This window comes from Leuciscus leuciscus (genome assembly GCF_965113295.1).
Source record: "Leuciscus leuciscus genome assembly, chromosome: 9".
Classification (NCBI taxonomy): domain Eukaryota; kingdom Metazoa; phylum Chordata; class Actinopteri; order Cypriniformes; family Leuciscidae; genus Leuciscus; species Leuciscus leuciscus.
The window spans coordinates 628,967-654,202 of NC_138733.1; the positions used below are offsets into that span (position 1 = coordinate 628,967).

At 37.8% G+C, this 25,236-nt stretch overlaps 2 protein-coding genes across 3 annotated transcripts in view; one reads left to right on the top strand and one right to left on the bottom strand.

The window, feature by feature from the left end:
• Positions 1-8,755: 8,755 nt before the first annotated feature.
• On the bottom strand, positions 8,756-12,806 carry LOC309505863 (uncharacterized protein; the record flags this gene model as incomplete). Its single annotated transcript, XM_082179326.1, has 4 exons — positions 8,756-9,776; positions 10,590-10,799; positions 12,203-12,250; positions 12,500-12,806. 4 exons carry the CDS (start codon positions 12,804-12,806, stop codon positions 9,295-9,297), a joined length of 1,047 nt encoding a protein of 348 aa, XP_082035452.1. The 3' UTR covers positions 8,756-9,294.
• A 383-nt stretch (positions 12,807-13,189) lies between these two features.
• LOC309506395 (uncharacterized protein) overlaps positions 13,190-25,236 on the top strand; it is a 13,828-nt gene continuing 1,781 nt past the window's right edge. The window contains exons 1-5 of one of the 2 annotated variants that reach the window (XM_082180304.1): positions 13,190-13,366; positions 16,660-16,775; positions 16,880-16,960; positions 17,454-17,540; positions 23,569-23,730. In XM_082180304.1, coding sequence (XP_082036430.1) covers positions 13,315-13,366; positions 16,660-16,775; positions 16,880-16,960; positions 17,454-17,540; positions 23,569-23,730 — 498 coding nt within the window. In that variant the 5' untranslated portion in view covers positions 13,190-13,314. The remainder of the gene's footprint in view (positions 13,367-16,659; positions 16,776-16,879; positions 16,961-17,453; positions 17,541-23,568; positions 23,731-25,236) is intronic. The other variant, XM_082180305.1, reaches the window with a different exon arrangement.

The window sequence follows — 25,236 nt, forward strand, 5'->3', positions numbered from 1 at the left end:
GCTCTCAGATGAAACTTTATTAATGCAAGTGCTTGTGTTTTAACTTCAAACATCAACGATGAAACTGAGTTTAGTCTCGTCCAGTGTGTGTCGGTGTAGAAGAGCTGAAGTTTGAGCGAGTGAGGAGAACAGAACTGCGTTTGCTTCCTCCGTGAACATTCATTGTTCTTCTGAAAGAAAGGAAGTCTTGAGAAATAAAGGACTCCAACTCAGCCTTTGATTCATGGAGGTTCAAGCACATTCAAATGAGAATCATGGAGATGAAGACCAAACCAGAGGAGGACAAGTGGACAAACTCAGTTCATCTGCACTCTTCACAGTAACACAGGGTTTGCTCTATTGAGCTGCTATAGTGTTTACATCTCTTAAAAGGTGTTTCAACAGTAACATTCAGAGAACATTATAAAGTAACATTCAGAGAACATTGTAAAGTAACGTTCAGAGAACATTCAAAATTCAAACAACGTTCAAAAATATCGTTCCCATAATGTTTGAAGAATGGAACGTTCATATAACGGTCTTTAGAACATGTTAAACCCTGACGTGTTGAAGGATCGGAGAACAATCAGAAATAACGTTTTTAGGACATATGTTTGTCAGCTGGCGATGTAAGTCTCGAACATTCACTCTTCAAACATGGGAATGCTACTTTTGAACGTTCTCTGACGTTCTGAAACAAGTAGTGACATTTAAAAACGTTATACGAACAAAATCGTTTCAGACAAAAGTTCCATGAACGATATATTAATAAAAAAATTCCTTCAAAGCATTCAAAGGACGGCCATAACGGGCTCCTAATGTCACTAACGATGATGATAATTCGCCCTGTAAACCCTGATGGTTTTATGAAAGACTTCCCTCTCTGTATATGGGGTCATTTCCCCTCCGCAGGGTTTGAAAGGCTCTAAATGATGGCGAATAATGGAATAATAAAATCACAAAATAATAAAGTGCGTGAATATATCAGTCGCTCCGGAAGGCGCGCGGATCCCCGCGGTTTTCCCGCCATGCAGATGTTAAACGCGCGCGCGGGGTGTTCTGCATGAGAAAGGCGCGCGCAATAAACTCCAGCAGAGCCACAGATTCCTCGTGTTCTCCTTTCACTCCCAGATTACAGTTAAATAGAGATACACGAACACTGGGAGAGAGGGGACAAAAGTCTATGGAGACTCGAGGAAACAACCTTCTGTTTTCACGTGTCTGAAACAAATAACGAGACACTCCAAACTACTATCGTTAACGGGAATTATAACAATATTTGTATTTGTACATTTCTTTGGGCTAATGCATTTTATTTATATTAAACGATGATACATTTTGGATTCAATAACACACACAAAAAATACAGTGTTTTCCATTTTAATTATTATATATGGTTTGTATTTTATTATAACTTAACATTTTGCATAGAATGCATTCTATTATGTTTTATATAATTTATGTATAATGCATTCTCTGGTATTTTAATGCATTGTAATGTTTCCGTAATGAAGTGTGTGTGTGTGTGTGTGTGTGTGTGTGTGTGTGTGTGTGTGTGTGTGTGTGTGTGTGTGTGTGATAGAGAGAGTGTGTGTGTTACAGTCTCGTTATGCTCCGTTAACAGACATGTGAGACAGAACTAAACATCACAATATACACAGCAAATGGTGTGTGTGTGTGTGTGTGTATTAGCGTTTCCGAAATGAGTTCACAGGTACACACGAGGTGCTTGAGTGTGTGTGTGTAAGGTGTGTGTAAGGTGTGTGTGTTCATGCTGATGGTGCTTCACACCTGCGCGCGCATCCGCTGAGAATGGGAGTCCATCATCAGTCGATCATGAGCTCTTTGCATCTCATCATGAGGTGATAACAGAAGATATTACACACTCATTCACGGGGAAACCGACAGAAACCGCGTCTTGTAATGAGTGTGTATTCTCACACAACAGTTTCTGTCGTTTCTTACGCGGAAATCATGTGCGTTCCTACTAAAATATCATAATAACCATACAAAATATCATTCATTGCATGCAACGGATTTGAACTAAATATTTACATATTCTACCATGGTTTAGATCAAAGGGCAATTACATTAAATATATTCTAATACTTTGATATGCACTAAAGTACCTTTTTTGAGTATGGTGATCAAACAAAACCATGTATTTCCATAAAATACAAAAATTTTGGACCAGCTGATAGTATTATATAAATATATATTCTGTTGCATGTTAAAAGACAAAAATATTGACTTAACTTAAAAAATTGAGGAAACCAGTTGCCTTTTGTAAACTTTTGTAATGTGGAAAAATCATGTAAAAAATGATGTAAAGTGGAATTGTCTAGTTCACATAACTTAATTTTTTTCAATTAAGCATTACGTTTATTTACTTAATAATTTTAAGGCAACGGGTTACTAAACATTTTTTACATTGAGTTTACAAATTTAAGTTGTAAAAACATGTGAACAATGTTTCTAAAATGTTAAAGGCAGTTTTTGTAACCTGATAAGAAAGTTATCTGTTGTTTAACGCTTTATTTGTCCATGTTGTCTGTTTAACTGTTAGATGTGTGTATCTGCAACACAGAACATTACTGAGGGCGAGGCGAGTGTGTGAGGATTCAGAGGAAACACTTGTGTTCAGCAGGAACTCACTCATATGCCATTCTCTCGGGTGTCGCAACATGAATGAACTGTGATAATGGAATAATAATGAGGAACAGATGAAGTTAACAGGACAGAATTACTCATTTAATATGCAAACGCTCGCATGTTAGCCCTGGAGGAGACAGACTGCTTTCAGACACTGGTGTGAATCCAAGGCCTTCGTTCTGCTCTCTCACCCTGACCTAACGTCAGATACACAATCACACAATCTCTCTAACATCTCGACACAATCACACAATCTCTCTAACATCTCGACACAATCACACAATCTCTCTAACATCTCCGTTCTGCTCTCTCACCCTGACCTAACGTCAGATACACAATCTCTCTAACATCTCAGTGGAAACACACACGCTTGAGATGCCGGTAATGTGAACTCAAGCATTATGTTTTGCAGTTATTGACTCATTTGTGTCTGTTATACATGCCCTGGTGAACAAAACAAATAAGCTGAGTATACTTGCAGCCAGACTTCAGTGTACCTCAAGTGTGTTAATGATTAGTTAACTCGAAGTGTGCTAAACTCATTTTGTACTAAGTATATTTTAGTTCTAATTGAATTGTAGTAAAGCATAACTTTAAGTGTACTTTTGTGAGCTAAATTGGAACATCTTCAAGTATATTTAAGTATATGCCTGTGTCGGGACTAATTACATGCTTTATTAGTGATATTAAAGTGTGCTTTATTTGTGTTATAAGTACATTACAAATTCATTATGAGTGTCTTCAAAACATACAAGCAATATATCATAAGTGTATTATATTTGAGTGAAGAGTATACGCTCAGTAATGCCTTTGGCTTATTCCAAATACTACAAATTGCACACTTTGTCTTCCATAACAAATGCACATTAATGAACTAATATTACTTATAATTTGTACAATATACTATTGTAAACTATAATGTATTTTGAAAGTATACTTTCAATGCATTGTTACAATGATCATTTTCAGCACACAGTTAAAACGACACAGTATTTTCACTTCAAGTATATTTTTCTAAAATATACTAAAGTACAATTATTTTAAAGTGTGTTAAAAGTTGTATTGTGAAAATAGGTAAAAGCATAATGCTAATATGCCTTTACTATATTTAAAGATATATTTCATCAATAATAAGTGAGACCTCCAGCTGAAAGAGAAGTAAAATCTTCTAGATCTGGTTCAGCACTTTCCGAGAGCAAGACTCTTACAGCGCTTCTGTTAACACGGTAAATGACGTGTGTGTCTGTTTTCAAGCGTCTTTAAGACAGTGGTTTATATCAGACTGTCTTCAGACAAACACTGATCAAGTGACCAATGCTTTGGGTTTCTGTATGCGTTCAAAACATTCCAGATCATCCTTGGTTATGTGAACGTTAAAGAAATGTTTCATTACTTTAATTACTTTCAAATGTTTTATTACTCTTCAAACATTATGGGAATGTTACTTTTGAATGTTCTCTGAACGTTACTTTTGAATGTTCTCTGAACGTTACTTTTGAATGTTTTCTGAATGTTACTTTTGAATGTTCTCTGGATGTTACTTTAGAATATTTTCTGAACGTTACTTTAGAATGTTCTCTGAATGTTACTTTTGAATGTTCTCTGAACGTTACTTTTGAATGTTTTCTGAATGTTACTTTTGAATGTTCTCTGGATGTTACTTTAGAATATTTTCTGAACGTTACTTTAGAATGTTTTCTGAACGTTACTTTTGAATGTTCTCTGAACGTTACTTTTGAATGTTCTCTGAACGTTACTTTTGAATGTTCTCTGAACGTTACTTTAGAATGTTCTCTGAACGTTACTTTTGAATGTTCTCTGAACGTTACTTTTGAATGTTCTCTGAACGTTACTTTAGAATGTTTTCTGAACGTTACTTTAGAATGTTTTCTGAACGTTACTTTAGAATGTTCTCTGAACGTTACTTTTGAATATTCTCTGAACGTTACTTTAGAATGTTTTCTGAACGTTACTTTTGAATATTCTCTGAACATTACTTTTGAATGTTCTCTGAACGTTACTTTTGAATGTTCTCTGAACGTTACTTTTTAAATGTTCTCTGAACGTTACTTTTGAATGTTCTCTGAACGTTACTTTTGAATGTTCTCTGAACGTTACTTTTGAATGTTCTCTGAACGTTACTTTAGAATGTTTTCTGAACGTTACTTTTTAAATGTTCTCTGAACGTTACTTTTGAATGTTCTCTGAACGTTACTTTTGAATGTTCTCTGAACGTTACTTTTGAATGTTCTCTGATCGTTTACTTTTGAATGTTCTCTGAACGTTACTTTAGAATGTTCTCTGGATGTTACTTTTGAATGTTCTCTGAACGTTACTTTAGAATGTTCTCTGAACGTTACTTTTGAATGTTCTCTGATCGTTTACTTTTGAATGTTCTCTGAACGTTACTTTAGAATGTTCTCTGGATGTTACTTTTGAATGTTCTCTGAACGTTACTTTAGAATGTTTTCTGAACGTTACTTTTGAATGTTCTCTGAATGTTACTTTTGAATGTTCTCTGAACGTTACTTTAGAATGTTTTCTGAACGTTACTTTTGAATGTTTTCTGAATGTTACTTTTGAATGTTCTCTGGATGTTACTTTAGAATATTTTCTGAACGTTACTTTAGAATGTTTTCTGAACGTTACTTTTGAATGTTCTCTGAACGTTACTTTTGAATGTTCTCTGAACGTTACTTTTGAATGTTCTCTGAACGTTACTTTAGAATGTTCTCTGAACGTTACTTTTGAATGTTCTCTGAACGTTACTTTTGAATGTTCTCTGAACGTTACTTTAGAATGTTTTCTGAACGTTACTTTTTAAATGTTCTCTGAACGTTACTTTTGAATGTTCTCTGAACGTTACTTTTGAATGTTCTCTGAACGTTACTTTTGAATGTTCTCTGATCGTTTACTTTTGAATGTTCTCTGAACGTTACTTTAGAATGTTCTCTGGATGTTACTTTTGAATGTTCTCTGAACGTTACTTTAGAATGTTCTCTGAACGTTACTTTTGAATGTTCTCTGATCGTTTACTTTTGAATGTTCTCTGAACGTTACTTTAGAATGTTCTCTGGATGTTACTTTTGAATGTTCTCTGAACGTTACTTTAGAATGTTTTCTGAACGTTACTTTTGAATGTTCTCTGAATGTTACTTTTGAATGTTCTCTGAACGTTACTTTAGAATGTTTTCTGAACGTTACTTTTGAATGTTTTCTGAATGTTACTTTTGAATGTTCTCTGGATGTTACTTTAGAATATTTTCTGAACGTTACTTTAGAATGTTTTCTGAACGTTACTTTTGAATGTTCTCTGAACGTTACTTTTGAATGTTCTCTGAACGTTACTTTTGAATGTTCTCTGAACGTTACTTTAGAATGTTCTCTGAACGTTACTTTTGAATGTTCTCTGAACGTTACTTTTGAATGTTCTCTGAACGTTACTTTAGAATGTTTTCTGAACGTTACTTTAGAATGTTTTCTGAACGTTACTTTAGAATGTTTTCTGAACGTTACTTTAGAATGTTCTCTGAACGTTACTTTTGAATATTCTCTGAACGTTACTTTAGAATGTTTTCTGAACGTTACTTTTGAATATTCTCTGAACATTACTTTTGAATGTTCTCTGAACGTTACTTTTGAATGTTCTCTGAACGTTACTTTTTAAATGTTCTCTGAACGTTACTTTTGAATGTTCTCTGAACGTTACTTTTGAATGTTCTCTGAACGTTACTTTTGAATGTTCTCTGAACGTTACTTTTGAATATTCTCTGAACGTTACTTTAGAATGTTTTCTGAACGTTACTTTTTAAATGTTCTCTGAACGTTACTTTTGAATGTTCTCTGAACGTTACTTTTGAATGTTCTCTGAACGTTACTTTTGAATGTTCTCTGATCGTTTACTTTTGAATGTTCTCTGAACGTTACTTTAGAAGGTTCTCTGGATGTTACTTTTGAATGTTCTCTGAACGTTACTTTAGAATGTTCTCTGAACGTTACTTTTGAATGTTCTCTGATCGTTTACTTTTGAATGTTCTCTGAACGTTACTTTAGAATGTTCTCTGGATGTTACTTTTGAATGTTCTCTGAACGTTACTTTAGAATGTTTTCTGAACGTTACTTTTGAATGTTCTCTGAATGTTACTTTTGAATGTTCTCTGAACGTTACTTTAGAATGTTTTCTGAACGTTACTTTTGAATGTTCTCTGATTGTTTACTTTTGAATGTTCTCTGAATGTTACTTTTGAATGTTCTCTGAACGTTACTTTAGAATGTTTTCTGAACGTTACTTTTGAATGTTCTCTGAACGTTACTTTAGAATGTTCTCTGAACGTTACTTTAGAATGTTCTCTGAATGTTACTTTTGAATGTTCTCTGAACGTTACTTTAGAATGTTCTCTGAACGTTACTTTAGAATGTTTTCTGAACGTTACTTTTGAATGTTCTCTGAATGTTACTTTTGAATGTTCTCTGAACGTTACTTTAGAATGTTCTCTGAACGTTACTTTAGAATGTTCTCTGAACGTTACTTTAGAATGTTCTCTGAATGTTACTTTTGAATGTTCTCTGAATGTTACTTTTGAATGTTCTCTGAACGTTACTTTTGAATGTTCTCTGAACGTTACTTTTGAATGTTCTCTGAATGTTACTTTAGAACGTTACTTTAGAACGTTACTTTTGAATGTTCTCTGAACGTTACTTTTGAATGTTCTCTGAACGTTACTTTTGAATGTTCTCTGAACGTTACTTTTGAATGTTCTCTGAACGTTACTTTTGAATGTTCTCTGAATGTTACTTTAGAACGTTACTTTTGAATGTTCTCTGAACGTTACTTTTGAATGTTCTCTGAATGTTACTTTTGAATGTTCTCTGAACATTACTTTTAAATGTTCTCTGAACATTACTTTTTAATGTTCTCTGAATGGACGAATGTCCAACTGAAACTGTGAACTGGGAATGAATGATTAATGAATTTACTGTCCCGGCCAAAGTACGAACTGAGAGTGTGACAAAAGAAAGAAGGAAGGAGGAGCGATTGAAGATTCACCAGATTATTCCAGTATTTGCATCGATGCCTTTCTGAACTGCATCACAGATTCTCCAAATTAACTTTTACACAAATCTCATTTCAGTGTCAACTTTGTCTCAGATGTTTTTCCTGGAATTCTCCGTGAGAAATAGAAACAGACTCAACTGAGTCAATAGTTATAAGAGTAGATATAAGATAGTATATAATGAGATAAAGAGCTGTAAGTGTGGAGACGCTCAGATCCAGGGTGATTATCGGGACTAAAACTTACAGAAAAGCACAACAAAATTACTAAAACATTAATTTGAAGAACTACAACTAAATAAAATAAAAATCATAAAAAACTAATATGTATATCAACTAATAAAATATAAAAATAAAATCCAACTCAAAACAGTAACAAAAACTGTAATACCTCAATGATTTGAGACACATTTGAGACGTTATTGAGATCTCCTCCTCCTCTTGTGAGTGTCGTGATGTGCAGATATCTGACCGCTGAATGCTGCCATTGACCACAATAAAGCCACGGAATAAGTTTATTATTTACACATTTCAGGGACCTGGCATTTTTGACATTTTACAGGCAGTTTAATGGTGATCATGTGATTAATATATACACTGCCGTTGAAAAATTTTGGATCAGTAAGATTCTGAATATTTTCTGCTCATCAAGGCTGAATTATTTCATTGAAAAAATATAAAAAAAACAGTGATATTGTTAAATATTATGACAATTTAAAATAATTGTTCTCTATGTGAATATATAGTAAAGTGTAATTTATTCCTGTGATCAAAGCTGAATGTTCAGCATCATTACTCCAGTCTTCAGTGTCACATGATCCTTCACAAATCACTCTAATATGAGGATTTGATGCTCAAGAAACATTTACATTTACATTTATTCATTTAGCTGACGCTTTTATACAAAGCGACTTACAATTGCTATATATGTCAGAGGTCGCACGCCTCTGGAGCAACTAGGGGTTAAGTGTCTTGCTCAGGGACACATTGGTGTCTCACAGTGGATTCGAACCCGGGTCTCTCACACCAAAGGCATGTGTCTTATCCATTGCGCCACCACCACCCCATTTATGATTATTATCAGTGTTGAAAACAGTGTACACTTTTTTCCAGGATTCTTTGATGAATAGAAAGTTCAGCATTTATTTGAAACAGAATCTTTTGTAACATTATAAATGTCTTTCCTGTGACTTTTGATCAATTCATCCTTGATAAATAAAAGTATTGATTTCTATCATTTCTTTCCCCCCAAAAATACAACTTCTTACTGACCCCAAACTTTTTGAACAGTATAAATTAAATTACAGGAATAAATACACTTTGATTTACATTAGAATAATATTTCACAATATTACTGTTTTTGTTTGTATTTTTACCCAAATAAATGCAGCTTTGGTGAGCAGAAGAGTCTTCTTATCGATCTAAAACCTTTGATTGGTAGTGTATATCAGTATTTGTTTTGCATGTATAGTGTTTCAGTCCAGATGTGTGTTTAAGTCTCAATCATCATTCAAAAGGAACACAATATAAATACACTGAATATAAATACATAACAGTAGAAGAATCATTCCCCAGCAGAAGCTAGACGTCAGTAAATGTTCTCGATGTTGTTATTCTGTACTGGTATTGTGTTCAGACAGTGACCCGGCACTGGAAACGAGACCCGAATCTGAGTCCGACACGGTCGACATCTCCTCGAATTTCTGAACCACGGCCCTCACGGACCCGAACGACAGGCCCCGCCTCCAGCGCCCAGACCCCGCCCCTCTTGGACCCCGATAGGTGGAGCTGGAGCTGAGAAACACGTGATTGGGCGGCGGCAGTCCGGGGCGGAGCTTGAGTCTTCCCTGGCCCAATTGGAGAGCAGGACGGAGAGGAACACTAAAGTGGGAGGGGACAGAGGCAAGAAACTCTTGAGTGACAGGATTGTGGAAGGTGATTGAAGCTCCGCCCACATTGAGAAACACGCCCACTGTCTTCAGCTGAGGAGGAATAAAGGGGAGGAGCTCACGCCGTCCGTCAAACACCGCGTGAAACTCTAGGCCACGCCTCTCCAACCACCAGCCACGCCCATCACATGATGATATCACACCTGAGGAAAGAACCAATAACACTTATATGAATCATAACAGCACAATGCCTCATCCTTCCCTCACGTTTTATAACACATCTTTCCCTCGCAGGTCAAAATTACCCCAAGCCCTAAAATTATACTATAATATTTTGATAATATTTTTTCTATTTTTTAATGCAATTTTTTGGGGAGTTTAAAAAAATATATATTTACCTTTAAATTACTAGATTTAATCAATAAATAATAAATAAATAGTAGTTTTAGCACATTCCTCACATTCTTTCAACTTGAATTCAAAATAACTCACAATTTCATGCATAAACCTTTTAATTCAGCTCAAAATATCTTACATTGAGTGTCTTTGTCGACCTCTTGTGGAAAAATAATAATATAAGATTATATTTCATGACTCTAGATGGGCTTATAGCTCTATATGGAGCAAATGAGCTGTTCCTCTGGGTCCTAAAGTCAGTTTCTCTTCAGTATGCATTCAGATACACATGTAGACATTATACAATCATTTTTAGTTTGAATTTTGAGCATTTTTTAGGTTTTTCTATGTGTACTGAAGCATTCCTCGCATTCATTCATTCCTAAGGGGGTCAAATTGACCAGCAATTGACCAGGAAACTCCTCGAATCCATAAAAAAAAAATTGTTTTGTGTATTGGTGATTCAAGTGCGACAAAAGTCCTGGGGTCTTGGACCCTCTGATGAACAAAAATCCGGGTCAAAATGACCAGAGGGAAGGATGAGTAGAAGAGCAAGGCCTACATTTGTTTTATTTAGCAAAATATCTCTGCATATACATGAGCAGCGTCTCCTCTCTCACCGATCCTATAGAGGGCGCTGTTGCAGACGTCGATCTCCCAGTAATACTGTCCTCTGGAGATGCTCACGCTCCCGCACACCTGAGGCAGTGGAGGCGGGTCGTTCCGCTCATCCTCACAGCACACCTGACCCGTGACGCTTACGGAGAGGGCGGAGCCTGAGAGGCGAAGCAGCGAATCAGAGCACGACGAATCCAGAGCGAACACCAGACCTGCAGACGTCATATGCATAATTATAGCATAAAATGTCATAATATATGACAATATGTAAATATTTCAAAGTCGAATTCTGGTTTAATAGGTCATATTTATGACATAGGTTCAAATTATAACTTAAAAAGTTGTAATTCATTATAGCAAAATGTAAAACTTATGAGAAAACTTTCTTTTATCTTATCTTAGCATATCATAATTCTGATTTAGTATGTCATAATTTTGACTTTGCGCCCCCTGTAGGCCATGTTCAGCGACTAATCAACGTCAAGCTTAAGTGTGCAGTATGTAGTGTGCAGTATGCAGTGTGTCATGTGCACTATTAAGTGTGTAGTGTGCAGTAAGCGGTGTGTAGTGTGTAGTGTGTATTGTGCAGTGTGTAGTGTGCAGTGTGTATTGTGCAGTGTGTAGTGTGCAGTGTGTATTGTGCAGTGTGTTGTGTGTATTGTGCAGTGTGCAGTGTGTATTGTGCAGTGTGTAGTGTGCAGTGTGTAGTGTGCAGTGTGTATTGTGCAGTGTGTAGTGTGTATTGTGCAGTGTGTAGTGTGCAATGTGTAGTGTGCAGTGTGTATTGTGCAGTGTGTAGTGTGTATTGTGCAGTGTGTAGTGTGCAGTGTGTATTGTGCAGTGTGTAGTGTGCAGTGTGTAGTGTGCAGTGTGTATTGTGCAGTGTGTAGTGTGCAGTGTGTAGTGTGCAATGTGTAGTGTGCAGTGTGTAGTATGCAGTAGTATGCAGTATGCAGTGTGCAGTGTGTAGTATGTAGTAGTGTGCAATGTGTAGTGTGCAGTGTGTAGTGTGTAGTATGCAGTAGTGTGCAGTATGCAGTGTGTAGTATGCAGTGTGCAGTGTGTAGTATGCAGTAGTGTGCAGTGTGTAGTATGCAGTGTGCAGTGTGTAGTATGCAGTAGTGTGCAGTATGCAGTGTGTAGTATGCAGTAGTGTGCAGTGTGTAGTATGCAGTGTGTAGTATGCTGTAGTGTGCAGTATGTAGTATGAAGTGTATAGTGTGTAGTATGCAGTAGTGTGCAGTATGTAGTATGAAGTGTATAGTGTGCAGTATGCAGTGTGTAGTATGCAGTAGTGTGCAGTATGCAGTGTAGTATGCAGTAGTGTGCAGTATGCAGTGTGTAGTATGCAGTATGCAATGTGTAGTATGCAGTAGTGTGCAGTATGCAGTGTGTAGTATGCAGTAGTGTGCAGTATGCAGTGTGTAGTATGCAGTATGCAGTGTGTAGTATGCAGTAGTGTGCAGTATGTAGTATGAAGTGTATAGTGTGTAGTATGCAGTAGTGTGCAGTATGTAGTATGAAGTGTATAGTGTGTAGTATGCAGTAGTGTGCAGTATGTAGTATGAAGTGTATAGTGTGCAGTATGCAGTAGTGTGCAGTATGAACGGTCTACCTGTAACTGATCTCTCCATTTCCTCTTCAGAAAGATCTACACTGCCATCTAAAGGACAGAGACGGCAAGGACACAGAAAACAATAAGAGAAAGAACAAAATGAATAAATAAACTGATTCAAAATACTAAATGTTTATGACAAAGATTGAGGGAACCTGTGTTTTTACCATAGTTAAGGGATGTTTTTATGCAGTAACAAGTAATAATCCATTGATAAAAATATTTTCCAATATATTATCATGATGATATTGTCCATGTCTTGAGTATAATGTACGTAGCTACAGTTTTCACACTCACCCGTCTCCTCGCTCGCCTTAGGGTCAGGGGTCACTGTGGGGTCAAAGGGCAGACAGGTCAAAGCAGATGACCAATCAAAGCAGGGCAGCTCGACACTGTGACGACAGCTCGAACACAGAACGGCACAGATTGGACGAGAGGCGGAGGCCACGCCCCTGACCACGCCCCCACCCAGCCCCGGCCCCGCCCCCTCGGCCAGGCAGCGCGCGCACAGTGTGTGAGAACAAGGCAGAATCAACGCGACGTCAAACACGCGACGACATGACGCACAGCAACGCGACGCGTCATCTCCTGAAACACAGGCCATCAGAGAACAACAGCACTAACGCTAAATCCACATCCAGATCCAGATGATAAGAGATAAAACACAACATCTGCACGCGCTGCTGCCGCTGGTGTAAGAGAGAGAGAGAGAGAGACAGTCGCTTTCCTTTATCAGCCTCTCCATTGCTTGTGGTCGCCATGGTGACCAGCCCTGCACCCCATAAACAGACAGACACTCTAAAAGACAGATTCACATTTATTATACAGCGTGTTAATTATTGCTTTGAAACAGATTATTCTGAATTTGATTTAAATATGCAACCCGATGAATTTATAAATCTCTAGAAAAAACACTGATGACGATGATGAGCGGATCATGCGTTCATTAAAGAGAAGAGAATATGAATGCATAAGAAAAAACCCAATGAACGCATATGAAATAAACATGAATCAAACACTGACTCCGTGAAGCTGATGCGCGTGAATCTGCTCTGTCTGCGCATGCGCGCCATTCAGCGCTCAGAACACATCCACAAATAACGCTTTTTGAGATGTTTATGAAGCTGATGCACGCGGACATGTGCACACACACACTCTGCGCGGGTAAGACACACACACACACACACACACACACACACACACACACACAGAAGCACTGGCGTCTGATCGCGAGGATGATTATGATATCACAGATGATTATCTTTCAGGATTTTGAGTTAAACGCTCGTTTTCTCTGCATGTTGTTCTGTATGCTGTTAGAAAATGTTTCAAAAAGTCTGTGCATATTTTTCTGGGAAATCTGTTTCATAATGCTGATTTATTGTTTGAACTTTACTAAAAGTGTATGCTCTATAATTAGGTGTTTAATGGCAGGTTCCCAGTGTGACAACATGCCCCGGTGTAGAAACACGTGTTAAACAGGAGTTGGTGTGGTTAGAGCTGTGTGCACCAGTTCATATTGTACAAACAGACATGAAATATGATGCATATGCAGTAAAAACAGCCAGATGACAGTGCTGGTGAAATATGCAGTTAATAACAGGAGGTATTCAGCCGTGTTGATGTTCTAATAAGCAGAGATTTATAGGGTTCAGGGGGTGTAGGATTGCACAATATATTTATTTTTTATATTCTTTTACATTTAGCTGACGCTTTTATCCAAAGCGACTTACAACTGCTATATATGTGAGAGGTCGCACGCCACCCCCACCCCTTTTATCAAGATAAACCCAGAAATAGTACAAACTTGTTTGATTTATTTATTTTGAACATATTTAATTGACAGTATTGAACAAAAAAAAATATTTTTTTGTTCAATACTGTCAATAAAATGTTCATTCATTTTATAAATACAGAAACAAAATTATTTTAAAAAGTAAAGATTCTGAAAGCATTGATTGAGATCCCATAATATTTTAATATAGCTTTACAGTATCAACAATAAGTCTATTTTATTATATGATATGATTAACATCAGACAGTGTCATTATGAATATGTAGATTATCTCTAACACCGTGTCCTAACTACACGAGACTCCGCCCACACGCTGTTCTGATTGGCTGTGATTTTTGATTGATGTTGTGGCGTCTCTCAGTCGCGTCGAGTCTATTGTGGACAGTGTCGCTGGAATCTTATCGCGTCGCGTGTAGTTAGGACACGGTGTAAGATGGACACCCAACTTCATATAATATTTCCCATCTGAATCTAATCATGTCAACATCAGCCGGTTGTTTATGATCATGTTAATTATTGTGCCTTTCGTCACAAATTTACATATTCTTCTGTAACTGAAAAACTGTTGCTTTAATTACCTTGAACAAGGGTTAGGGTTTAAGTGTAACTTTAGTTATCAAAATATAGTCATTATGTTATGGATTTTCATTTTTCAAATATTAGCATCAAATATTACATCAAATTAGGATCAGCCAAATTTCCACGTGCATCATTAAGAAATGTTGTGCATTTCTGTGGCATAAAGTGCTTTACAAGAGAATAAAGTCTCCATAAACAGGGTATATTTAGTTAGGGTTAGGGTTAGGTAGTTATAGTAGTTGTTTTCAGGCTTCCAGTGATGCTATTGTGCAATAATCTTTAGTTAATACGCTTCTCAACATGTTATGATTGTGTGTGCATTTGCATCTCCAGTGACTCACTGACCGAGTGTTGAGTGATGATGATGATGATGATGATGTATGAATGGCTGTTCTTCTCCATCTTTCGCTCAGGATTATCAGGACGTGTTGAGGCAGAGTCTTTATCTTGTTCTTCATGCATGTAGAGAGACACAACACCAGGACTCGTTTGCCCTGAGGATATACGACTGTCTTTATGAAGAACAGTTTGTGTCCCACCGCTTGTTATTGTGAAAATGAACGTCTTAAGAAACACGACCTGCATATGACGGGCATGATGTTACGATATTGATAATGATATTATGAAGTTGGTGTTTCGGTGAAGCTCATGGTCCAGTTAATATAGTAAATGAGCCATTTTGTATGAAACTAGTTCATATCAGTTTCATATTCTGCTTAGTTTAGCGTGCAGTTTTTGTTTAACATCCAAGGGGACTTTCTTTTACACCTTTTTGACTCATTATATCTACATCTATGTCCATTTCTATGTCTATCTATCTCAATATATATATATATTAGGCTGTGAAACGATTAATCATCCAAGTGTTTACATAATATAAGTGTGTGTACTATAATTATTTTGTATATGTAAATACATACACATGCATGTGTATATTTAAGAAATATTTGTATGTACAGTATATATTTTTTATAAATATAAATATTTTATATATATATAATATATAAAAAACTTAAATATATATATATATATATATAAATGAACTTTTCTACAAATATATATTCTATAATCGGGCTTTATATAAATATATATAAATTAAAGGAACCATGAAACTCCAATACATTAATGATAAAAAATGGTAAAATTATTATTATAAAAAAAATTACACTTATTTGATTTAATTGATAATAAAACCATTATCAATAAATTGATGAAATGAAAATAAAATCAAACAAAATTATGAAATAAACTTTGTATATACCTCAAACTAAAGGCCTCTCACTGTCCACAACATATTAAAAGTCCCTGGTTCTGTTTTCAAAACATGTATGAAGAAAACTTTGTGTTTTAAAAAGAAACTAAAATACTAAGAATTAAAATAATACAATGTCAGGATTACAGAAATTTCAGGGTTTAAAGTTTAATGACTTTCCCAGTCGTTTTTTTTTTTTTGCTCAAAATGAATCTGATAAAATATTTAGGAGCTTCACTGTAAAAAAAGAAAAGAAAAAGATTTTCAAAGTTATGAATATAACAAAGATGATTGGAGTACGTTTGACAGGAAAATACTACTTCAGTCTTTCTACTTCAGAATTGCATGTTTAGTTTAATCAGTTCAGTGATTTCCAGGCCTAGAAATCACACGTTCAGAATGAGTTATTATACTGAACAAAAACTAAAATCATAAGAAAACATATTCATTATTTCAAATAAAATAAAAATGAACTGGAATAAAATAAAATATAAAAAAATGTCAAAGCAACAATAAAAACTAGACATATTTAATAACAAAAACAATAACTATGTGACAAAAACAAAATGACTAAAACTTTAACTGAATTTTTTTTTTTTTTATATATATATTATATTTTATATAATATAAAATATAAATAAGAAAATACAAAAATAAAAACTAATTTAAAATATATAAAAAAAGTTCCCAAAACCGGTTGTTGAGCGGCTGAGCTGAAGCCAGAGAGATGTTGATTCGCTGGTTATTATCAGTGATGTTGAGAATGTGAGTTTAACCCTGTGGTGTGTGTCGTGTGTGTGTGTCGTGTGTGTGTGTCGTGTGTGTGTGCAGTTGTGCTTCTGCTCCTGCTGTGTGTGGACATCAGTCTGAACAAACCCCTGGACTTCATCTGTGACCCGGAGATCAGGAGAAGCATGGACGTCACGCCGGCACTGCACACACTCATGGTACACTCACGCACGCTTCAACACGTGACACACGTCACACACGTCACACACACACACACACACACACACACTACTGTACATACAGTAAAACGCTGCTGTTACAGGGTGAGTGTGTGGACCAGCTGCCCTCGCCAATCCTGTGCCCGTGTGTCGCCATACACCGGCGGACATGGAAACACACACCGGTGAGGCAAACACAAATTAATCATTAATTCATTATATAGGCTATAATATATTATATATAGTTCTGAATTATTTTTATTAAAATTTTTGTCGTTTTAATAAATGATTTTATTTTAATAGTGATTAATCACATCCAAAATAAAAGTTTGTGTTTCCATAATATATGTGTGTGTGCACTCTGTGTATATAAACTCACACACATGCATGTATATATTTCAGAAAAATGTGTTATTTATATATAAACTATGTTATAAATTATATATAAATAAATATACAGTAAATATTTCTCAAATATATACATGCATGTGTGTGTATTTATATATACAAAATAAGTATACACAGTACACACACATGGAAACACAAACTTTTATTTTAGATGCGATTAATCGCGATTATATATATATATATGTATGTATATTGTGTATATATACAGGTGTATTTATATATATAAAGTAAGTAAAACTTGAATAAATTGTATTGTCACATCTGATGAAGACAGACAGGAGGATGAATCAACAAGACTTTAATGCGGATGCTTCAAACGAACACGTCTCAGGAGCCCAAGGCAGAGTTAAGTATCAGGTAACTTGATAACTTGATAATATCAGTGTCTCTCTGTTGCAGTTCCCAGGACTGAAGAGTATCCGAGGCGCGTTTCCTTAAAGCATCGTTAGCCAACTATGTTCGCAAGTTCCGTCGTTATCAGCAGTTCAACGAGTCGGTGTTTCCCGAAACCATCGTTCCAACGAACATTCGCAAACACCGTCGCAGAGTTGTGTGTTTCTGAGCGACAGATCTAGTGGTTAGAAGAAGAGTTTCTAGTTTGCATGTTTGGACTCAATAAATCCTGATCTTAAGCCAAATAATCAAGCTGACATTCTGCACAATCTGTGTCTTTTATCTAGAATACATCACATGTCATTTACGTCTTTTAGTTTGTCAAGAGATTTAAAGTGTAGTTGTTGAAGAGTGTGCGTGTGTGAACGAGCTTCGGGAAACAGTCGTGACTCGCTAGTGGATTTCTTTAACGATGCATCGTACTATAGTAGTGAAGCCGCGAGTTATGGCGTTGAGGCGCACCCCAGATAAGGATGATAAAGAAGATGGAGGGACACAGGAATGGAGGTAGGTAGGCACTGGTTTTATATAACCTATATCAGTGTGTAGTGAGTGACAACAGGTGGATCAGGATTCAGGGTATTGGGAACGAGTCCAGCGCTGAGGGATCCGATGGATTCGTGACGAGGAACCCTAGATCTCTCCTCGGGTCCATAGCCTTCCCAGTCTATTAGGTGTTTTAATCGGTCGTCAGGAGTCAAGGATCGTGTGCAAAGCTTCATCTAACACACCTGAAGCTGTGGAAAGAGGGACAGGATGGGAATGGTAAGGTTTAGTTTTTTTCACGTGGGAGGTAGGTGCTATTCGGTAGTGTGGGGGTAAGTTGAGGCAGTAGTTGACATTAGCTGTTTCCCAGATTACGCACTATACACTATGCCGTGTAGTGTATGAATTTATACGCTTATTTTGTCTTTCATCATCGGATTCTGATAGTGTACAGGGGGAACGAGAGCCAATAAACCTCTCCCGACCGGCAATCGGATGAATTTCTGGCATGTTAGAAATTTTGGTCCACTCGCTCTCCTTGAACCAGTTCTGAACTTCTATGTTCGCAAGTTCCGTCGTTATCAGCAGTTCAACGAGTCGGTGTTTCGAAAAATGAAATGAATAACTTCTGAAGGCTCTCCGGACCAGGGAAACAGGGTTGGTTGGAAACCGAGTATGCACTGGTGTGAGACCGATGGTCGGTTGTCGAAGGGAGTTCTTGTGTGCGTACTCGGCCAACGTGATGTAATAACTCCAGCTGTGTTGGTGAATGTGGCAATATGACCTCAGGAAACACTCCTGTATCTTCTGTTCTGTTTGTCTGTTGGATTGTGGATGGTAACCTGAAGACAGATTCACTGACACACCGAGGAGCTGGATAGGAAGAGCTCTAGGAAAGGGGTCGATCCAATCTGCACCCTAAAGTTTTGTTTTGAGGCTCTAGGACTGACTCCAGTCCGCACCCCACAGAACAGATTTGGTCCCAGTCCTCAAGTTTCACATTAAACTCCCTACTCTACCACAGACTCAGGTCATCAACATGGTTTCATGTCTCAATTTCCCAATTAACATTTCAGAGTAATTTATGTTTGTCTCTTACTCAATTCTCAGTGCCACTTGTTTTCAGTTTAGAATCAAAAGGAGGATGCAAAAATAGAACACAGTGCAATCAGTCGTACGTACAGTGGATACAGTTATAAAAATAATCAAAAGAGTAAAAATATGATACATAGATAAACTTCTAATCTGGCAAAACACCGGATGACCGGACTAGGGTCTTCAAGGTATGGAGAAGTGAATGCAATTTACCTTTGGGTAAGTGATGAGGAGATTTGGAGATGGCACAGGTGGAAGATCCTTGTACATACAGTAGCGCTAAACTTCCAAATGGAGCCACCGGTACCGGTTGTGGAGGAGCAAGAGGGTTTGCTGACTGCATGGGTGTCCTAAGCCTAAGGAAGAATGTACAGAGTCCATGAGGGTAAGGCTGATGGGACATAAATCTGACCCTCAGGACCTCCCAGTGGAGCGGGCTCAGAGTGAGTGGCTTCGGCAATCCGTTCCTCTAGATTCCACTGAATGGCGTTTAGGAAGATGGTTGGAGGAAGGTTGGGTTCTGCTGAAACTAACGCGCTCTGTAAATAACAAATAAAAACTGCGCCATTGACTTTAGACCAGGTTTCAGTTGGTCAGTGGCTCAGTCTATTTCAGTGCCTCAAAATACAACATGCTAACAATGCGCATGAACACACACCTGGTTTTCAGACCAACACGCCCATCAGCGCACAAATGGGCGCAAATGAATTTGCTATTTAAACAATGCGGTGCAGAACATGAAAATGAAAACCGCATTGCACCGGGTGTATGATCGGGCCCTTGATGTTCTTATTCCCCGGTCTGTAGGTGACTTTAAAGTTGAATCGGGTGAAGAGTAAAGCCCAGTGAGCTTGTCGGGGGTTGAGGCGATGGGCTTCCCGGAGGAATTCTAGGTTGCGGTGGTCCGTGATGAGATTGAAAGGAAGGTTTGTCTCCCTCCAGCCAATTTCGCCTCTCCTCGAGCACCAGTTTGATGGCTAGCAACTCTCTTTTGCTGATGTCATAGTTCTGGGGATAACTTACTTGAAAAGAAGGCACATGGATGGAGCTTCGGTAGCGATGTGGAGGCATCCACCTCAACCACAAAGGGCAGTTCGTGATCTGGATGTATCAGTATTGGGGCATTAGTGAAAGCTTCCTTGAGCTGATGGAAAGCGGATATAGCAGCGAGTGTCCAGGACAGAGACTTGGACTTATTGCGAAGCATGGTTGGTGGTGAGGAGATCTTGCTGCAATCTGCAATGAATCGGCAGTAAAAGTTTGTAAATCCCAAGTATCTCTGCAGATCTCTAAAGGCGGGCATACACTGTGCGATGTCTGTGCGATTTCAGCAAGGTACCTACTCACACTGAACGAGATGATCGCATGCGATGTAAAGCCAAAGCTCAGGATTTATGTGCTCACACTATACGGTCCGAACGTCGAGCTGCGACTTCACTGCTCACACTCTACGTGTGAAATATGCGCGAATCAGCGCGATAAACCCTCGTGCCGGGTTGCGCCTATAGACGATATCATGTATCCAGAGATATTGTCAAAACAAGCATCAGCTATCAATATCAAGATGATTTAGCATTTCCAATTTATGTATTAAATTATTATTATTATTATTATTATTAGGGAAGGCCTAGGCTACTTTTATTATTAAATTGATAGGCTATTATAATTAAATTGCCACGCACTAATTTCATAGCGCATCACCGCATAACCAATGCGCTGTGAGGATAATAAAATATAACATAGAGGCTTACTCCTCCTCATTGAAAATTGTCTAAAACATTTAGGTCGATTACAATGAATTATAGGCATATCATTAATTATTAACAGTCTATAATATGTCCGAACACTGCAATAATTCACCAATAAAAATTTAAAAACATCTTTATTTCAAAAACATTGTTTAACAAATTAATAAAAGAGGCAAAGTGTACATCGCAGGTGGCTTGGAAGACGTGGGTAATGGCTAATCCATTTTGCAACATGAACTGGAGGTAGGCAACAGTAATTTATAGCTAGTTTGAACTACAGAACTTAAAGATCTCCCTCTTTTCGTTTTTTTGTTGGTGTTCTTGTTGAGGGAAAGATAGAAGTCCTTTTTTGCCACAAATAAGAAACTGGAAGCGGTTGGGGATGTCGGAGGGTGGATGTATCCCTGATGCAATGCCTCTTCTACATACTCTTCCATGGCCTTCAGCTCAGGAATGGATAATACTCTGAATGTTCCAATCCAATCTGACTATATACTGAATAATGGGTTGGAATCTCCACCTTACAGTCTTGGATGGGGCTCTGGATGGTAATCGCTTGCACAGGAATGGAGAGTCTATCACCTCAGTGGGTAGGTTTCTCGAGGTTTTCATTCCAACCGCTGCCTCCAGAATGCGAAATTCCAGAGCATACTTAGTTACTAAAGACTTTCCTTGACGCAATTTATACAACTGATCATGGATAGAAAGTTGAAATGGTTGGTGCATGCATCCAGCAATCTTGTGAAGGGACCGGCTTGTCCCAGATGCAAGGTGTGGCCTGTGAGCAGAGGGCTAATATAAGCTATCTCAGCTCTATCCACTGGGACTGCATCTGCATCCGCTGCGACTGCATCTCGAAGAGAAGAGAGCATTGAAGTAGGAAGATAGATGCGAGGATAAATCAACACAATACTTTAATGAGGAACACAACTCAGGAGTGTAAGGCAGTGTTGAGTATCCAAGCAGGTAACTTGGCTTGATATTAACATTGTCTCTCTAATACGGGTCCCAGGACTGAAGAAAATCCAGAGGGTTTAGAGCGGACAAGGATGATAAAGAAGATGGAGGGACACAGGAATGAAGTAGGTAGCGGGTGAGTAACTGGTATGAGCGACGAGACCAGACAATGAGTGTTGCGAGTAACTGGTGGCCTAAATATCAGTCCGTGGTGAATGATAACAGGTGGAGGTGATCAGGATTCAGGGGATTGGGAACGAGTGGGAGGAGATGAGGAGTCCAGCGCTGAGGGATCCGATGGATTCGGATTTGTGACAACAATAAGGGGCAGATTTACTAAAGGGCACATTAGCATGAGAGCGCAATTCCAAAACAGCGCCAAGGGGAGTGAATAGTTCTGCACGTGATCTACTGACGACGCGCAAATTAAAGAACACAAGCAGTCAGATCATTTCCATAATGACCAACGCAATCTACCAGTTAGGGTCAGTGTTGGGGGTAACGCATTACAAGTAACTTGAGTTACGTAATCAGATTACTTTTTCAACTAACTAGTAAAGTAATGCATTACTTTTAAAATTTACAACAAAATATCTGAGTTACTTTTTCAAATAAGTAACGTAAGTTACTTTGTTTTCCCATTTATTGACTGACAGCTCTCTTGTCCTCATGTTGAGACAAATTGAAGTGCAGAGGCAGTGTGTGTGTGTGTGTGTGTGAGTAAACATGATGGTTATTGTAGTTCTAGACTAAATATGAGCATTTACTCATCTCACTTGCACAAAAAAAGATTCAATATTCCTCAAAATGAATATAATCAGTGAAATGCAGAATCAGAATACTATGTATATACCTCTAATAACTAAATATGTTAAATAAAACATACTTTTTTTTGCATTTTATCTCACTTAAGTGACTAATGACTTGCTTCTGACCTTTGATGACTCAGTTAAACCATAAGCAAAAATGACTATAGATTTTTTCGTTTTTATTGGTAAAGTGTTAAACGTTTCTCCCCTGCATCCTCTTCTTCTGTTATCCAGAACAGCAGCAGCTGAAAGGTTTGTTTGAGCGGCGCCCTCTAGTGGACACGTGTGAATCTGCATTTCCTTCATCCTGGGGATTATTATTGCACTTTTGGTCTGAAAGGGTCTTTATATTTGCCCAAAAATATAACTTTTTTGTTATAAAAAAACAAGCCCAGCCCAGCTGGAAAAAAGTAACGCAAAAGTAACGTTGCGCATTACTTTTCTAAAAAAGTAACTAAGTAACGAAATGAGTTACTTTTTAAGGGAGAACATTATACACAAAGATAATGAATGCTTCATTTTTAGTTTGTGTTTTATTGACTAATGTTTGCAAATGTTACTACATTTACAATTATGCATTTGGCAGACGCTTTTATCCAAAGCGACTTACATTGCGTTATCCTATACATTTATACATAGGTATGTGCAATCCCCTGGGATCGAACCCACAACCTTGCGTTGTTAACGCAATGCTCTTACCACTGAGCTACAGGAAATTGTAAAGTGTGACCAAAACCGCTGATCTGTTGCATTAATTCATCAGCTTCATTCTATTAAAAAACTAAAACATGACATTAGAATAGTGATCTAAAGCTTGGAAAAGAATTCTTCTATTGTGGATGTTAACAGCAATAACTGTTTTTGGTGTGAAGTTACTGACTCGAGACGCACCGTCAGTTCCAGCAGAAGCAGGCGTTTGTACGGGACTCTCTGGACGCTTTTCTTCAGTCTCTGCGAGTCGTGAAGGAACGCTCATCCTCGTGTCAGATCCTCGTTCTGAAGAAGCTGGAGCACAGTGTGAAGAACCACCTGCTGATCGTGAGCGCGCTGGGGCGACAGGTGAGTGTTCGTGACACCCGGTTACCTCTGAACATCTGTTTAAAGGCGCACTCTGAAACATTACACTTTATAATACCAGAGCCCGTCTGCGGAGAGCCTGGCCACTCCCTATTAAGTCCTATTGTACCGAATTTTGGTTGTAGTTCCACCAGAGTTCCACTGGGGGCGATCGCCCATGAGTGCAGAATGAATGGGAGTCTATGGCGCTAGACGACTAAATTTGTCTCTTTCACCCGATTGCCGTTGAGAAATCTCAGATTTGATTGTAGGTTTTGCAAGTTCAACATGGGTTATAGGTCGAAAGTTGAATGAACGAGTATTTATGTCCTTTCTATTTCTTACAGGTTGAGTTGTTGTTGCCCATAACACGCTAGCATTCTGCTAATGAACGCTGATTGGTCAGTGAAGGACTGATTACGACCAGAGATACCGCTTGATGGCATCGTGGCATCCGAAGCGGGACCAGAAACAAACAAAACAAGAACTCTTCCAGCACGTGTAGTTACCTGTCAGCTGTTAGGGTTAGGGTTAGGGTTAGCACGAAAGCACCAAAGTGACTGAAGGATTGCCGTAAAGCAGTATCTCTGGTCGTACGATGTGTGTGACGTCATTGACATTTTAAAAGACATTTTAAAGCAAATAAGTGACTCTAAAAAATCTAACACCCAGCAATGTGTAATTTCTTTGCATCTCCTATCGAATACAACATTCAAATTACTAGACAAAAAATTATATCCTGAGAAAAGTGGATTTTGAGGAGTATAGCGCCATAGACCTCCATTCATCCTGCACTCGTCCTGTGAGCGCCCTCATGTGGAGCCAGAGTGGAACTGCACTCGTCCTGTGAGCGCCCTCATGTGGAGCCAGAGTGGAACTGCACTCGTCCTGTGAGCGCCCTCATGTGGAGCCAGAGTGGAACTGCACTCGTCCTGTGAGCGCCCTCATGTGGAGCCAGAGTGGAACTGCAACCAGTTCAGAAGCTGGAAGTTTACTGAGAATGGAAGATCTCCCCTTATTAGACATTCTCTGATAATACTGTTCCTTCATTAATGAATAAATACACCGGAACAAATGATAACGCACTTTTAACATTCTAGTAACTGCCACAAGAAACTCTGATTAACAAATTAGTAAGAAATAGTGCTAAGTTGAATGTGCTAGTTCACTATTAGCTATTCACTATCTAGGCTACTTTTCATACCTCACTAAGAACTACTATAATACAGGTTCATAATTAATATTAATAATGCATAATGTATACTATAAGGTAATGATAACCCATTTGTAATGACTCAAGTGTTACTACATCCTTCTAAAGGAACTATACTAATAATTTGGATCATAAACACACCAGTAATGACTAAATTGTTACCAAATCCATTGGAAGGAATTACTATTCAAAATCTTACAAAAATCTCAAAAGCTTACAGTGACTTCAGTCATTATTAGGGAGTTATCATCTTTCTGTTTGGATTAAGATTATTTTTCTCACCCCATTGGCTTTTT